The 16,011-nt window shown below is 36.3% G+C and overlaps 2 protein-coding genes across 2 annotated transcripts; both read right to left on the reverse strand.

Annotated features, from left to right (window-relative positions):
• Positions 1 to 256: 256 nt before the first annotated feature.
• Positions 257 to 6,443, reverse strand: LOC128555862 (uncharacterized). Its single transcript, XM_053539633.1, has 2 exons — positions 5,932 to 6,443; positions 257 to 317 (listed from the first exon to the last, which is right to left on the reverse strand). Exons 1-2 carry the CDS (start codon positions 6,441 to 6,443, stop codon positions 257 to 259), a joined length of 573 nt encoding a protein of 190 aa, XP_053395608.1.
• A 315-nt stretch (positions 6,444 to 6,758) lies between these two features.
• LOC128555531 (uncharacterized) lies at positions 6,759 to 10,047 on the reverse strand. The gene is made up of 2 exons (XM_053538024.1): positions 8,765 to 10,047; positions 6,759 to 8,029 (listed from the first exon to the last, which is right to left on the reverse strand). Exon 2 carries the CDS (start codon positions 8,026 to 8,028, stop codon positions 7,003 to 7,005), a length of 1,026 nt encoding a protein of 341 aa, XP_053393999.1. The 5' UTR covers position 8,029; positions 8,765 to 10,047; the 3' UTR covers positions 6,759 to 7,002.
• Between the last annotated feature and the right edge of the window lie 5,964 nt (positions 10,048 to 16,011).

Consider the following 16,011-nt stretch of genomic DNA (forward strand, 5'->3'; position numbering starts at 1 on the left):
GTCTTGAATGCATTGACCTTGGCACTCGTGGGCTAGAATGGATGTTTCTCTTGATGAAGGACATGGTGGAGTTTGCCTTTTTAGTGATGTTGTCAGTGTGTTTTTTCCAGGAGAGGTCGTTGGCTATGGTAACACCAAGTGTATTGTTTGTAGTTTTCAGTTGTATGCTGTGGATGCTGTAGGGGTGATTGCAGTGTGTCTCTTTGTGGTGATGTGTATAACTTCACATTTGTCGGTATTGAATGCCATCTGCTAATCATGCTCCGTTGTCAAAGTCTTTCAAAGTCTGGCGTGTATCTTCCTTTGTGTTGATGATCCTGTATAGAAGGCAGTCATCAGCAAACAATCGAGCTGTGGATTTAACCTTGAACGGGAGATCATTGAGCGTATTTTTTTTCTGATCTCTTAGTTTTCCTTCTAATTTAATATAGCTCAGTTCTTAATATAATATACAACCATTTTAAATTTTATAGCTTATAGGTCATAATCTTTCTTCACATTTTATTTTCTGTCAATACATCCTCATTGCTATAATGTAGTAGAGTTCACTTTTGTCAGTAGATGACCCTACTGGAAATAGGCTTCTAAAACTTAAATCTCCGTCTCTCCTTCTAGCATTGTTATTTAAACAAAGACTTCGTCAGGTAAATAGTCAATACACTGTTAAAACTTTATAGTATCAATGCAAGCTCAAACTTTTTCATTTTTAAACATGATGTCTTTGTATTTTAGGACATGATCTAACTAAAAAGTAAACTATGCTGACCTGCACTGTTTAAATTTCATATTTTATTGAAAAAAATTAACTGAAAACATTTGCCAGTTAAGCATTTTTAGTGTTTGGTTTGTGAAGATGAATTAATTACCTCTGAGCTGATTTTACAAAAATATTTATCTTCAGTGATTTTATTATTACATTTAATTCTAATCTAATGTACCTGTATACCCAGATTTACAACGGTGTAACAATACACACCTCAAGAGTAACTGAAAGGTTATTTTGAAACTTATTTTATTCTCATGAACAGACTGACACAGTAATCGAAACTACCAAAGTAAATAATCAGAAAATGTATAGTATATTTCACTGTGAATCTATCTTTCTTTAAGCTGACGAATATAGTACTTGCACCTTGGTCTCGATGCACGCAGCATCGGATTTGAATGAGAGGCATGGTCTGTCAACAGTTTGTTTGCTTTGGGTTTAATGCCGCTTTTCAAGAGTATTTCAGTTCTGTAACGGTGGGCAGGGCGATTTCTATGTTAAAGTAGGTTGGTATTTCACAGAATTGATATGTCTGTTTTATATTGTAACTGATTTTTTAAAATATAATGTAATTTTGCCGAATAAAACGTGACTAAGCCAAATTTTAGTACAAAAACATAATGCCATTTTGTCGATTTCCTGATGACCAATTTTTCGTGCCATGGATTTCTGCCTACAGTATGACAGATTTGTATTTTAGATATACAGTGCTCCCTCTCTACAACAACACCCTTTGGGAGACGGAAAATTTGGTTGTTGTTCGGAGGGAGTTGTTGTAGAGAGGTAAAATAAAGAACAATCGGCATATTTTGGAGTCAGTAGTAGTTTGGGACGCTGTAGAGAGGGAGCACTGTACGCGTAATCTGGACACTACCTTTGTTAAAAACTCGTCTGTGATACATGGAACAGACATTTCGTGTCCCAAATCTGTAGGGTAAAATGGGGTAACTGGGACACTTAAAGAAACACTGTTGAGTAAAATTTTAGAAAGACAAAATATATACTTGATTTATTGATATTTCAGTATGCGCAACCTATATAATATATGACGAATATAAACTTTTACAAATACCTGATAACCTGTGATTAACTATAAATTAATTAAACATTGGTCAAGTGTCCCAAGTTACCCCACCCAGTTGGGGTAACTTGGGACATTTTAGTTTTATTAGAATTTATGTATATTACAGTCGCATTTATGACAAATGAAACCATTCATGTCCACAGATCAAAAACGAATTCTAAACTGAAAATATAGCTCAGTATTAATTACAATTTATGACTGTTTTGTAAAACAAGGATGCCTAAAGAAATCAATATGTCCAAGTTTTGCCTAAATTATGTCATTATTTGTTTCAATATATGCTTATTATATAAATCGTTTAAAATAGAAAAATGTTATAAGTGTAAATAACTATGTATGAATTAAACATAAACTTGACATAATCCATTATGTACTTATATATGTGATTTTTACACTTGAAACTGATCAAAATTTTAAACAGTCTTAAAACATAGATTTTATCAAATATTAACGGGACAATTAAAATGTGTGTCTTTTTTCACAAAGAAATAAGGACATTAACTAGCTTTTTTGCATACAGGAAGACTCGAGGAGGAGGGGATGAAATGTGAGGGGAATGAAGGCAGGGTTAAGGAGATCTAGACGGACACATGGGCATATGCTCTCGGAAACTATTGGCAACTGTACCTCAAATGTGTTGTCTGGCCAATATTTAGTGTTTGCTTTAGCTTGAATATTTGACACAACGTCATCTTTTAAAGGAGTAATTAACTAAAAGAACTACTATGTTGGCTTGACTGTCAGTTGGTTCCTGCGCTTCACCTAGTTTATATACTACTTATTAATATAAGATTTGCCGACAGTTTCTTTAAACATGAAAGAAATATCAGTGTTAGCCTATAAGACTATCAAAAATTCTAAACTCACCAGATTTTACGCGGAATGAGTTGGAGGGGTTCACGGAACGATCTCCCTTTAAATAAACGTATGTGACTAAACAGTGACTTAGATCATGTAAACTTGGTATCGGGTAGAAAATTCAGTAGTTGCACCAGAGTTAAGCTAATATATATTATGACCACGCCTGTGAACTAGTGGTATACTTACAAAATATCAGAGTTTCGTCATTACTAGACTTTCTTTCCTATTTTCATTTCATTTGTGGAAAAAGATTAAAAGTTGACAATTTAAAGTGGTTATGTCCAGTTATGTACAACATTTTATGTACTGTCCATTGCAGCGTATCCCCATTTTCTTCCAGCATCCAGTTCGTTCAAAAATAAAATCATGGAGAACTTTGTTCTTAACGACAGTGTCCCACTTGCCCCAATACATTAGGGTAAGTGGGACACTTTTGAAAAGGAACGTTCAAAAATAAAGTATGTTGTAATTTCTCAAAACAAATCTCATTGTTGTATCTTTGTTTATAGCTCACTTACACTCCTTACAGTTTGCCCCTTCGACTATTAGCAGTCATCTTTCTGCGATAACCTACTTTCACCTAGTTTCTGGTTTTGATGACCCTTGTAACACATTCATTATACGCCGCATGATACTTGGCTGTCGTAAATCACGTTACCAGAAAGATTCACGTCTTCCCCTTCTCAAGAAACAGGTAGACCTGTTATTAAACGCAACAAAGCATATTTTTAGGACAAACAGATTTCTACGGGTCCTATACCGGGCCATAATTCTTGTCACTTTCCATGGATTTTTCAGGATGGGAGAACTCCTCCCTTCTAAACTGAGCAACTGTGGGAATGTCGTACAGTTTGGCCATGTTGCAATGGTATCGCCATCAATTAAATTACAACTTCACTGCCATAAAATGAGAAAGTCTGACAAACCTGTTAACATAATTATCCCTCCACAAAAACGTTCTTGCCCAGTAGCTTCCTTGAAATCATACCTGTCCCTGAGAGGTTACTCAGATGGTCCTCTCTTTATCTCCTCAACAAATGAACCAATTACTCTGGCACGTTTTCGCAGTGTTTTCAACGAATTGCTAACATTCTCCAAGTTATCAACTAAACTGTACAAACTCCATAGCTTCAGAATAGGGGCTTGTACCCAGGCAATCGTATCTGGTATCCCTGAGGCCGAAGTTATGAAAATGGGCCGTTGGAAATCTCATGCTTTCAGACGTTATATCAGAATACCAAATTTAAAAATGGCATCTAAGTGTCCTTCTAGGAAGTCAGAATGATATGCATAATAAAAGACATTGGAATATGTTTTCTAGTTCTGCAAATTTTTAAAACAGAATAAGCAAGCCCTGACGTTTTAGATATCCGTTGCTCACAGGAACTTTACCATATATACATAGGAACTGTAAACTGTTTTGATATGTGGCTAATACTTAACATAAAGTAAAACAGTGTAGACATTGGGGTGTGTCTACAATCTATCTTACAAAGTGTAAATATTAGTTTTGGAAATTTAACACTGTTGCCTGTTTAGTTTTGTAAATACTGTTAAACATAAACATTGTAGACATTGGGGTGTGTCTACGTTTTATCTTGCTTAGTGTAAACATTGAACTGTGTAAGCTATAAACGTTGTTTACAACTCATTTTATGTATGTAATATTGAACATAAACCTTGTAGACATTGGGGTGTGTCTACGTTTTATCTTGCTTAGTGTAAACACTGAACTGTGTAAGCTGTAAACGTTGTTTACAACTCATTTTATGTATGTAATATTGAACATAAACAGTGTAGACATTGGGGTGTGTCTACATTCTGACAAGCATAATATAAACCGTGAGATGTTTTTACATTATAACCATCCAACTCAGTGTAAACATTGGGGTGTGTCTACACTTTTACACTTACATGTACATTTATGTGTGTACTATTCTGTCTACCATTTACTCTCTGTTCAGTAGACATTGGGGTGTGTCTACATTTTTGTTATTTTTATTCATTTTTGTTAGTACTTTTATGATTTCTATTTTACTACACATCAGTTGTCGTAAGATCTTTTAAAAAAGATAATGTGTCAACCATTACATTTATTAGTGCAATATACAGCAGATATGCTCAGCTAATTATCATGCTTTTTTCTGGTCATTTAACTATTTTACATACACTTACTGTCGAAATACTTCGGTCCTTGTATGTTCTTAGATGTGTTTATGTTCCTAATCAACCTTTTTTCCTTTACCTTGTAATCTTAAGCTGACACTGTTATAATATTATTAGCATACTTTTAAACAGGCGTATAATATCATTGTTTACATCACCACTTTTTGGTCGGCATGGGCATGTGGTTGTCGATTTACAAATTTTACGTATAAGGTAGTTCTGCTTTGTAAATATAACAGTTTGTACATACCCACAAAGTTTTTACTAGACTATGTTCATATACCTTATTTTGTTACGCCTTATAAGTTTGCGCTCCACTGCCTCTTTGGTTGGACTGGTTTAGGACTTTGCTTTGTCCTACTTTATGTCACAATTTTATAGCCATATAACTAATTCTGTACTACGTTTTGATAACTAAATAATATTACTTTCTAATAAAACGTCTGACATTGGTTAGATGTCAGACATTTTCAATCCACGTTTATCTTGTGTCTTTATTGTGACATAAATGAACTGCATCGGCAGGGGAGCGTAAATATAAAACCATACTTTATAGATTGAAATGATATAAAGTTGTTTATATTTGCCTTTTAGCTACTAATTTTTACATGTGTCCATAATAGCAGTGCATAGGGGTCTTATCACGTTATTGTTGTTACTTATCCTTTTCGGACCTTTTCCCCCTTTCATTATCTTTAGCCTCGTTTTGAGCGGAAAACATCGGAAAAAATACAGAGAAGTTTTTCTTATTTTAGAAGTCTGTTTATTGAGGCAATATACCACTGCCAGGTTATCACACACAAAACATACATTCTTATTCTCCCATTGGTGACCAAAAAGGAAAACAGCTAGAGCTATTGGGTACAGTTCTAAAATGTTTATGTGGTGCCCTTTAACTTCATTGGGGAAGGCTCCAAAGGTCCATGATGTTAAATGAGTGCAAGCAAAACCTTTTGTACTTGCGGCATCTGAGTGAAGTTTCAAAGTGACCGAAGAGACAAATCTGTCATTTGTTAAAAGTGTGCAGCCATTGTATTTTTGCAGGAATGTATACCAGAGATCTAGGTCTGCACGACTGTCTTTAGTTAGCTTAATGTAGGGGTAACCCTTGGTTTTGCCAACAGTGAGGTCATGTAGTCTACGAAGGAAACATCGACCAGGCTTGATTACCTTGCACGCAAAATTAAGATGGCCTATAACAGACTGCAACTGCTTTAAGGTAACTTTTCGTTTCTTTTTACAACTGAAAAGGATCTGTTGCAGTGTAGTAACTTTTTCGTCAGGGAGACTTGCCATAAGAGTGGAGGTATCAATGTGTATACCATGTACTACTATTTGAGTAGTCGGCATCACAGTCTTATCGTGTTTGATAGGAATACCAATATCACTTGCTAAGCTTATAAAGGCATCAAGGGCTATTTTGCATTCTGACGAGTCCGGAGCCCCTACAAAAATGAAGTCATCTATGATATGCGAGACTTTGGAAACATTGCATTTGTTCTGTAAGATCCATTGAATACTTTGTGCTAAGGATTCAAATATAGCTACCGAAGAGGAAGCTCCCATAGGTAAAACTGTGTCAAAGTAGTAACGGCCTTGGAAGGTAAATCCAAGCTTATTGTAATCTAAAGGTGTGATAGGGACAATACGAAAAGCTTCTTCAATATCAACCTTAGAGACCAGGGAATTTCTCCCAGATTGCAGGACCAATGCAGAAACGTGATCAAAGGTTTCTAATGTTACTGTAGAATTTTCCTTCGGTATCACAGAGTTTACGGAAGGTAAGCTTCTTGAGAAGGATAGGTCATGAATGAGACGGTAACTGTTCGGTGTCTTTTTTGGTACAACACCAAGAGGACTACAGACAAAATTTGGTAAGGGAGGGGACAGGTATGGCCCTTTGATACGTTTATCAGTAATTTCTTTGCTTAGCTTATCTTGAACAAAGGAAATGTGTTCTAAAGTAGAACGGTGATTTGATGCAGTTCTTGGTGGGATGGAACCTACAGTGCCCAATGGGAAACCAGCAGTGAAACCTGTTACCAGTTTAGAGGTTTTACCTCTGTCGTAACCTGAAAGATACCAAGCCAAACGCTTAGCAGATATTGGGGTAGGTAGCAGAAAGTCAGTTTTTGGAGGGATGTTTCGAAGATTCTGTTGGCTTACGCTGGCTAGCTGGTCTGTTACATTTGGAGGCACCATGGGTTGGTCCTTCACAGTTGGCACATTGATGGAGGACATTACACTTTTGTTTAGGGCAGGAACTGAGACGCTGGTAGTCCCAGCAGTAACCTTTGCGGAACATGATATGTGGTGGAAGCTTGAAGGCGGAGCCATACAAGTTGTTGTTTTGGTTGTTGTTGTTGTTGTAGGAACGAAAGGAAGAGGTCTGGGCTATACAGCAATACAAGTATGTTTCTGTATGTATTTTACCCCATGGGACTGGAGACACAGCACGCAGCTGACGAAATTTTTCATCATATAGCTGCCAATGTCTAGTGTGGTTGGCCAGATTTTGAATCAAGGTCATATACTGGAACAGTTGGGAGCTTTCATCTTGGTACTTAGTGCAGTATACATCTGCGTAAATCTGAAAGGCCCTACACCACGTTAGAATATTTGAGATTTGTTTAGGTGCAGATTTTTGCACAGATGTAACCATTTCTGATTTTGTTTTCTTAATGGTAGTTGTTTCAGAAATGGAATTTTTGTAATATAAGTGGGATAGATCAATATATTGCATGTTAAAAATTTTTTCCTTTAATTTTTTATCCACAGGGGAGTGTACTGCCGAGAAAGTTCCTAGGTCTATGGATTCCCCGGAGTGGCCACCCGGAGGGTAAGGACCTGTGAGATCATCCTCCAACTCCGAGTCAGACCCCTCCGATGACTCACCCGAGCTAGAGGCAGTATCCTCACCTGACAGATTTACATTTGTATTGTCGTCTTGATCTACATATGTACCATCTTCTCTTTGTGTTTGCACATCCTCGTCATCAGTCTCCTGCTTGTTTATAAGATCTTTTAGTTCCTGCATTGTGTTTTTGTCTTTTGCAAGGGCAGTTGCTATAAGTCTAGCCATACGGCTATCTGCGTCTTTTGGTTTCCGGCGTTTTCCACCTTTTGCCTCTGAGGGCCTTATTTTAGGCATCCTGTAATGTTTACAATGAATATATAGCAAGGTGCTATGCCAAGGAATTCAAATTGAATATAATTTTGAAGATATATAGAACAGATATTATTGATACACCCCAATATCAACAACTGTTGAATAAGGAAATAAAGTTAAATACAAGTATCATATAGAAATTAAATTATGAAATTTCAAGTAAACTGACGCCATATGAGGCGCATCATAAGGAGTTATTGAACTCTTCAAAAAACATGTCCATAAAAGCAACCCAATGGAGTAAAAACCTCAAGGGTTTAGCTATTGCTTTGATATAGGCTTTGGTGAAGCAAAACAGTACAAGTTCAAGTGCGAAAATGCGTTAAACTGGTATCCGCACAACTTCTACTAAAAGGATGTCGTTTTAATACAGGTATAACTTCAAGTGTAAAAATGTACAAAGGCGCAAGCCGCACAAAGGAACGCACAAAGACATATATATATGTGTATAAGGTGCACAAAGGTGCAAGCCGCACAAAGGCGTAAGTGTTTTTAAAAGCACATAATTGTGCAAGCCGCACAAAGGCGTAAGTGTATAAAAAACGCATAATTGCGCAAGCCGCACAAAGGCGTAACTGTATAAAAAGCGCATAATTGCGCAAGCCGCACAAAGGCGTAACTGTATAAAAAGCACACAAAGGCGCAAGCCGCACAAAGGCGTAAGTAGTAAATTAACTGCACAAAGGCAATAAGTGTATATAGTCAAACATCATACAACCTTTTTCTTATCTTTCCAAAATATTTCTTTGTATTTCTAAAGAACCAGGACTAAACAACTGTATTCTTCCTGTTTCCCCAATGTAGATTACCAGATTTGTAGTTCGAGTTTGTAGTTTGATACAAAATATCTGAAATGTACAGTAAACATGAATAATCAAACATATAAAAATAACATATATTGACATAATGTACATGAATATACAAGGTATTGAATAATACAACACTCTTACAGGTGGTTTTCAGCAAACAAGAGTGCACCCCTAACTGAGCTGTAATATCGTGGCATACCACGAACACTGTCTACGTGGATGCCATCTTGAGCCACATATTCTGCAAGAAAACGTCTATTGTAGTTGTTCCTGGAATGTGACCAAAAAATTAAAGAGGGATCTCCAGAACATACTTCCTGGAGCAGGGCATTAGTCTGAGACACCTTGCAGTTGAAATTTTCAGCATTTTTTCTTGGCAGTATTTCTGAAAAAACAATAATTCTACACCCATACTCAAGTAGCTTGTACGCCAATTCAGTCATGCTCTGTACCAATTTGGATGGTTCCACAGCTGGATCACACAGGTCGTTGCTGCCAATATCTAAAAGTGTTATTTGAATATTTAAAGCAGATGCCAAATACGTTTCGGGCCAGATGGACTTCTGATGACAAGTGTCAATGACATTCCCTCCACTTATTCCATGCCAGAATATCTGCAACCTGTTGGAATCTAGATTCATATTTATCTGTTGATTTTCAACACACCATCTCTGTAGCCTTCGAGTGAATGAATGACCTAGTATAAGAATGTTAATGGGAAATGGCATAGTTAATATTTAAAGTGACAATCGTAAAGTATTGGCAGTAGAAAGAACAATGGAATGTGGCTACAACCCACGCTATAAAGTAGGTCAAAAACGTGTTTCTTTGTTCCTTCTTTGTTCTATCCGAATTTTAAGTTTATCCGTAGTTCGTACGTAAATTACTCAGTCAAATCAAAGTTAGATATATGATTAAGAAAAAACTGCTAAAATTATCGATTATCGGAAGAATATGTAGCTGAAAAAACAAAATAAAATAAGAAAAACTTCTCTGTATTTTTTCCGATGTTTTCCGCTCAAAACGAGGCTAAAGATAATGAAAGGGGGAAAAGGTCCGAAAAGGATAAGTAACAACAATAACGTGATAAGACCCCTATGCACTGCTATTATGGACACATGTAAAAATTAGTAGCTAAAAGGCAAATATAAACAACTTTATATCATTTCAATCTATAAAGTATGGTTTTATAGAATTTTGAAAAAATAATGCCATGTCCTTGATTTGCAATGATACATAATACGCTTCAATATTTCAAACAAGTTAAATGCGATATTACATGTATACGAGAACCAGCTTCTTGCGTCAAAATTGACGTCACATTTATGATCAAGCCGTTACGGTACCGAAATTAAATATCTTTAAGATCTTATTGATATACCGTCCACATATAAGCAAATATATCTAGAAAGTCAGACGACTATTTCCACTGTGCGTTTCACTAGACAGGAACATAACGAGAATATTTTAATGCACCATCTGAAAAAAGTAGGCATAATTATTTACAGCGTGTAATTTTATGTTTTCTTATTTCTATTTAATTAGTAATATTCTCAACATATGTCTAAGGAAATCGATTCTTAAAATATTTTCCAATCCATCGGCAGAAAAGTTTTGTCATAATAGGCTTTAACACTGAATGTTCTTTTTCAACATATGATCTTATTTAGGGAACGTAACCAATATTTACCCCAATTTACTGAAAAGTGTAAAGTGTCCCAGTTTCCCCATTGTCCAAGTTACCCCATTTTACCCTAACATAAAAAAATGGGTCGTCATGAAATTCTTGACATTTAAGAGACCATTAGCATTAAGTTTATTTTGCTATTTAGGTAATCTGTTCAGTGTTTTAAACAAAATAATACTAGATTATCAAAAATAAGATAAATTCTGAGCAGACAGATCGATTGTCAACCTACTTTCGTTTTCAATAACGTTAAATTACTCCAAGCTCGTCCTGAAATCCGTGACACTCTGCTCAGAAATCCGTTACCAGGGCTCGTCCGAAATCATTTCTTCGTATCACCGACATCTTATGTCGAAACGTATGAACAACGACTAAGGTGGCCAATCAGTTTTTGAGGTTCGCATAGAGAAAACATTTCGTCGATTTAAATGATTGTTAGAAATTCTTGTTCAATAATCAATTTAAATTAAGCAGTTTTCAGCATGATAATGTAGTTACTCTGTTATAATCACAGAATTAAAATCTCCATTACATTATTATGACCATCGCGAGCTTATCACGGAGTCGATTCTGTCTCCTTTAAGCAACTGGAGAATAATATGTTACCAAACTATAGAATAATGTGCTTAGATATTGGGAACATGAAGGTGGTAATGTAGCTGAAATATATCGGCGACTTTCCAGCTTTACATGGTGGATCATAAGTTCTCGGATGCTCCTCACAGCATTATTTCAGGTACGGGGCGCCTGGGTAGAACTTCCGACCTTCCGGGAGCCAGCTATCATTTGATCGAGATCTACACTCAATTGAGGTCTTTGACTGTATCCGACGGAACAGCAGGCAGTTTTTACACTAGGACTGAGCTGTTTTGATAATCATCTTCTGACCTGTTTTATCGTGCCCTTAGTGGTGTTTGTTCGCGATGCTATGTATTGAGTACATGCGTTTGTGGGTCTTTAGATTTGCTTTTTATATGAACTTACAACATAATTCTTGTGTTATAAATGTCATGTCTTCTATATCCAATGCTCATGTTAACCTGTTGGCGGGGGATACCTTTCATTTACACTGTGCTGTGACCTCGTTGTCTGTGCGTTCGTGTCTGCGTGCTTGTATACACGTGTTTTTGTCATGTAAGCGTCTATGTGCGCACTGCTGTAAATTGCAGTTAGAGGAGGCTGGTTTTTGGTGTTGGATATTTATCCTCGTTTTTATGTCGGGCTAACTCGTCGAAAGTTTGGTTGATAAAGAAAGATCACTAGGAACAAGGACACCTATCCAACAGAGAAAGCAACGTTCCAATAATGCAACGGTTCCCAAACCACATCCCACAGCTGTGCACGCTTGGACATGTACTCTACCAACACACGCTGACAAAATAACCCACGGGCAATGAATGGGGAGAAACGGAATTTAGCGGTCATGACTGTTAGATGATGGAGGACCAGCGCATATTGAATTCATTGAAAAGTATTTTAGTTTAAAAATATTTGTACATACATTAATACATATGTTATACAATTTTATTGTGAGCTACAACACCAGAAATGGAAATTTTTACCAGCTCAAAGAGGATCAATGATTTTATTACTAAATTGGACAGCATATAGATTTTTATATACATTAAAAACTTAATGTTATTCTTTTTTTAATCAAAGGCAAATGCACACTTTGTACAGTGTTAATATGTTAAAGTACAGTTACTAGTATATTTTTAAATGATAAAGGAAGAACAAGTGGTCCATGATGACCCTAAGGTGCTAACCTGACCTGACCTTGTCATCACATCGTTTACGTATTTCATAAGAGGATAATTACTAGTAAAGGATTTCTGTTTTGAGCTCTGGCAGCATCTAAGTGCATCTAATATTTCTGCATGAGTGATACACCAAGCGTCATATCATCATCATGTGACTAATAAAGTGAAACAAACTGTTTTAAGTTTGAATCAAATCCTTGTAGTTATAACCGAGATAGAGAAAAAGTGGTTCATAACTTCAACCTGAAATTCTAAGTAAAAAGGTGGCATAATTCATAAAATAGTGGTGCCAGAGTGATAGACCTTGTGTCATATGTTGGGGGTGATGGTATGGAACAACACCATTTTAAGTCTGAGTCAAATCCATTTGATATTGCGTGTGTGAAAAAAACATCAAAATTAAACTGAAAGTGTAAGTAAAAAGGGGGCTAAATTCATACAGATAGTTCAAATAGTTGTGCAAGAAATACGAACCTAGAGGCATATATAAAGGATATTACATGAGTGTCTTTTCATATTGAATTTATCAAACGAGTTGAATAAAATAATAAAATGCGAGGCTCTGCCGAGTTTATCAATTGTATTCAACGAGTTTAACAAATTCAATGTGGAAAGTCACACATGTAATATTCTTTTTATCACATGTTAGCTTTTCCTGCCGAAACATCCAAAAATTCTACTTTTTTTTAACAAATTTGACCAACGTCTTTTATACTGTAAACGACGTCAACGTCAAAGCTTTAGTTATAGTTTATTATCAATTTTATGTAATGGCTTTATTTCGCTCCCGCGACGTCAAACATGTGATAATATGAAGATAAAGATGTGGACGAACTGTTTTAAGTTTGAATCAAATCCATTAAGTGATAACAAAGATGTAGCGTAAGTGCATCAAAATTAACCAAAAATTCTAAGTAAAAAGGAAACACAATTCACAAAAACATTGTACATAAGGTAATGCTATCTCAAATTTATGTGTAAAAAAATTCAATAGTTTGAAGGGTGGTAAGGTAGCCAAGCAACCCGCACCCCCCCCCCCCCCCCCCCCCCCCCCCCCCCCCCCCCCCCCCCCCAACCACCACACCCGTCTCTCTCAAAGTGTGTGAGAAATGCACGAACAACTTTGGCTGGTCAAGCGATTGTTGTTTATTTTGTTTTGCAATAAATAAATAAAACTTACATGCCACCTTTATACCACCGTAAAAGTATGTGTTGTAAGGCAACGTTCATTAATTTTCAGTTTCAATACATGTATTTTGCTATTAGCTGTAATCAAGTTGTTTATTTTGTAAAGCACTCGCATTTTCGTCGATTTGAACAGGCATTTTCAGTAAGTAACAAAGAACATAACCAAGAGTAGTCGCCAACTGGACGTTCCTGTTTGAAAGCACATTTTAACAATTTGTGCTAAAAATTTTGCGTTAAAAAGTAAAGAAATATCGCTATTTTGAACTTTTCTCACGTGGCACAAAACTGCAGAACATGTCCAGCCCCATACCAATACATTAAAATATATAATAATTATAATAATGATAATACATAACTGAAATACTGTTAGAAACAACGACGCTAAAATATATTTCGCATTTCCTAAGGCAAAGCCTACTTGATAAATAGAATGACCATTTTCTTTTCACAGTGGTAATTAAAAATGCGGAGTTTTTGACGTAACACCCACTGAAAAAAATGCTCCCTTGTAAAACAGCTTCTTCAATGCCTAGATTGCTGTAATGTTGGCGGACATCGTGCACTGGCTTTTGTAGTGGTGTTATTTCTCACCGAAACAACGCAGTTACCGCACGAGGAATAGGTCTGCATAGTATTTACAGACCCGTGCAACGATTTGAAAACCGAAAGAGCGGAGCGATCCATGTTTGCACTGGCTTGCCGAATGACGCAGTTACCGTACGAGGAATAGGTCTGCCCCGGGCCGAGAGAGTAAATGCTATAATACCTATTCCGAGACTGTCAGTAGTAAAATCAGTTTGATACATTAGTAAAATGAGCATATTGATCAACATACTCGTGAGTGTATTTCTTTAAAGTATACATCTCTATTTTATGAGCAATTATTTTAGCATATACCTTTATAATAATCCAAAAATAAGTGTTTAATGATCTGCAGACAAATTTGAGCATTAAACTCATACGTACATATCCCTATATAAGAGATTATCATGAGGTATATTTACAAAGTTATTTTGATTTTTTTCTTGCCTGATAAAGAAATTTGTGCGTTAAGTTTAATATGTTGAGGCCGTAGAATAATAAAAAATGATATTATAGCGTCACTCGACATTCTTGAAATTGTCTTATGTTTCTAATGTATGAGAAATTTCGAAAATGTACTGTTAGTAATATGAATGATATTGAAAAGATATCGAGGGGTGGTGATGGAGGTGCATAAGAAGTCTCGTTAAATGTAGTAAACTAATGCATAGGGGGATAAATATACTTCCCCCTTTTAGTCCCCTAACACTAGTTTACAGGACATAAAAGCTGTACTAAACAAAAAACAAGAGCTGTCGGAGGACAGAAACGCTCGACTATTCTACAGCCTTGTCAACTGAATGAATACAAAAGTCGAAAAAGGGAAATAATTTTGTAAAAATGCAAAACAGTGTTATGGAACTTGCACAGTGCTTATCAGTTCAAAACAGTGGACAAGTGTGTGAAGTTTCAATCCATTCCCATTAGTGGATACTGAGATACCAGCTTACATAAGAATTTAACCAAAAACTGCTGAGTTGAAAAAGGGGCATAATTTTGTAAAATGCAAAGTAGAGTTATTGAGCCTTTGCACTGCATGTCATATCATGACAGTGAACAAGTGTGTGAAGTTTCAATCCTTTCCCGTTAGTGGATACTGAGATACCAGCTTACATACAAAAACTTAACCAAAAACTGCTAAGTCGAAACAGGGGCATAATTTTGTAAAAATGCAAAGTAGAGTTACGGGACCTTCACAGTGCATGTTAGATCATGACAGTGCACAAGTGTGTGAAGTTTCAATCCATTCCCGTTAGTGGATACTGAGATACCAGCTTACATACAAAAACTTAACCAAAAACTGCTAAGTTGAAAAAGGGGCATACTTTTGAAAAAGAAATAACAACAACAAAGTAGAGTTATGGGATCTGCTTAGTGCATATCAGATCATGACATTGAACAAGTGTGTGAAGTTTCAATCCATTCCCATTAGTGAGTACTGAGATACCAGCTTACATGCAAAACCTTAACCAAAAATTTCTAAGTCGATAAAGGGGCATAATTTTGTAAAAAAGCAAAATAGAGTTATGGAACCTGTGCAATGTAAGTCAGTTTATCACAGTGAATACGTGTGTGAAGTTTCAATCCATTCCCACAAGTGGTTACTGAGATAACAGCTTACATACAAAACCTTAACCAAATCGGGACGCGGACGCCGACGCACGGGCGAGTCCAATAGCTCTACTATTCTATGAATAGTCGAGCTAAAAAAAGATTCTAAATTGATTGATAGTGGTAGCTCTTTCGTTTAATTCAGAGCGACAATGGTTTCATTTTGAGACCTTCAGTCAACAAAGCTCCTCACAGCGGTTACCTTCCCTTGCGTTCATTATATCGCTGCGGTGAGTTTGACAGTCAACTTGCTCTCCTTTTCCCGGGTTCCTCAGAGATTATTGAGTACAGTGTAGGCAGGAAATAAAATAGAAACCCTGATACACTA

Source organism: Mercenaria mercenaria, chromosome 3 (genome assembly GCF_021730395.1).
Source record: "Mercenaria mercenaria strain notata chromosome 3, MADL_Memer_1, whole genome shotgun sequence".
In the NCBI taxonomy this organism is placed as follows: domain Eukaryota; kingdom Metazoa; phylum Mollusca; class Bivalvia; order Venerida; family Veneridae; genus Mercenaria; species Mercenaria mercenaria.

Excerpts from the sequence above, each read along its gene's own strand:
- LOC128555862 (XM_053539633.1), bottom strand. The coding sequence starts at position 6,443 with ATGGGAGCTTCCTCTTCGGTAGCTATATTTGAATCCTTAGCACAAAGT. Across the intron at positions 318-5,931 it reads CGTGCAGACCTAGATCTCTG|GATCATCAACACAAAGGAAG; the intron begins GTATACATTCCT and ends CCTTCTATACAG.
- LOC128555531 (XM_053538024.1), bottom strand. The coding sequence starts at position 8,028 with ATGCCTAAAATAAGGCCCTCAGAGGCAAAAGGTGGAAAACGCCGGAAA.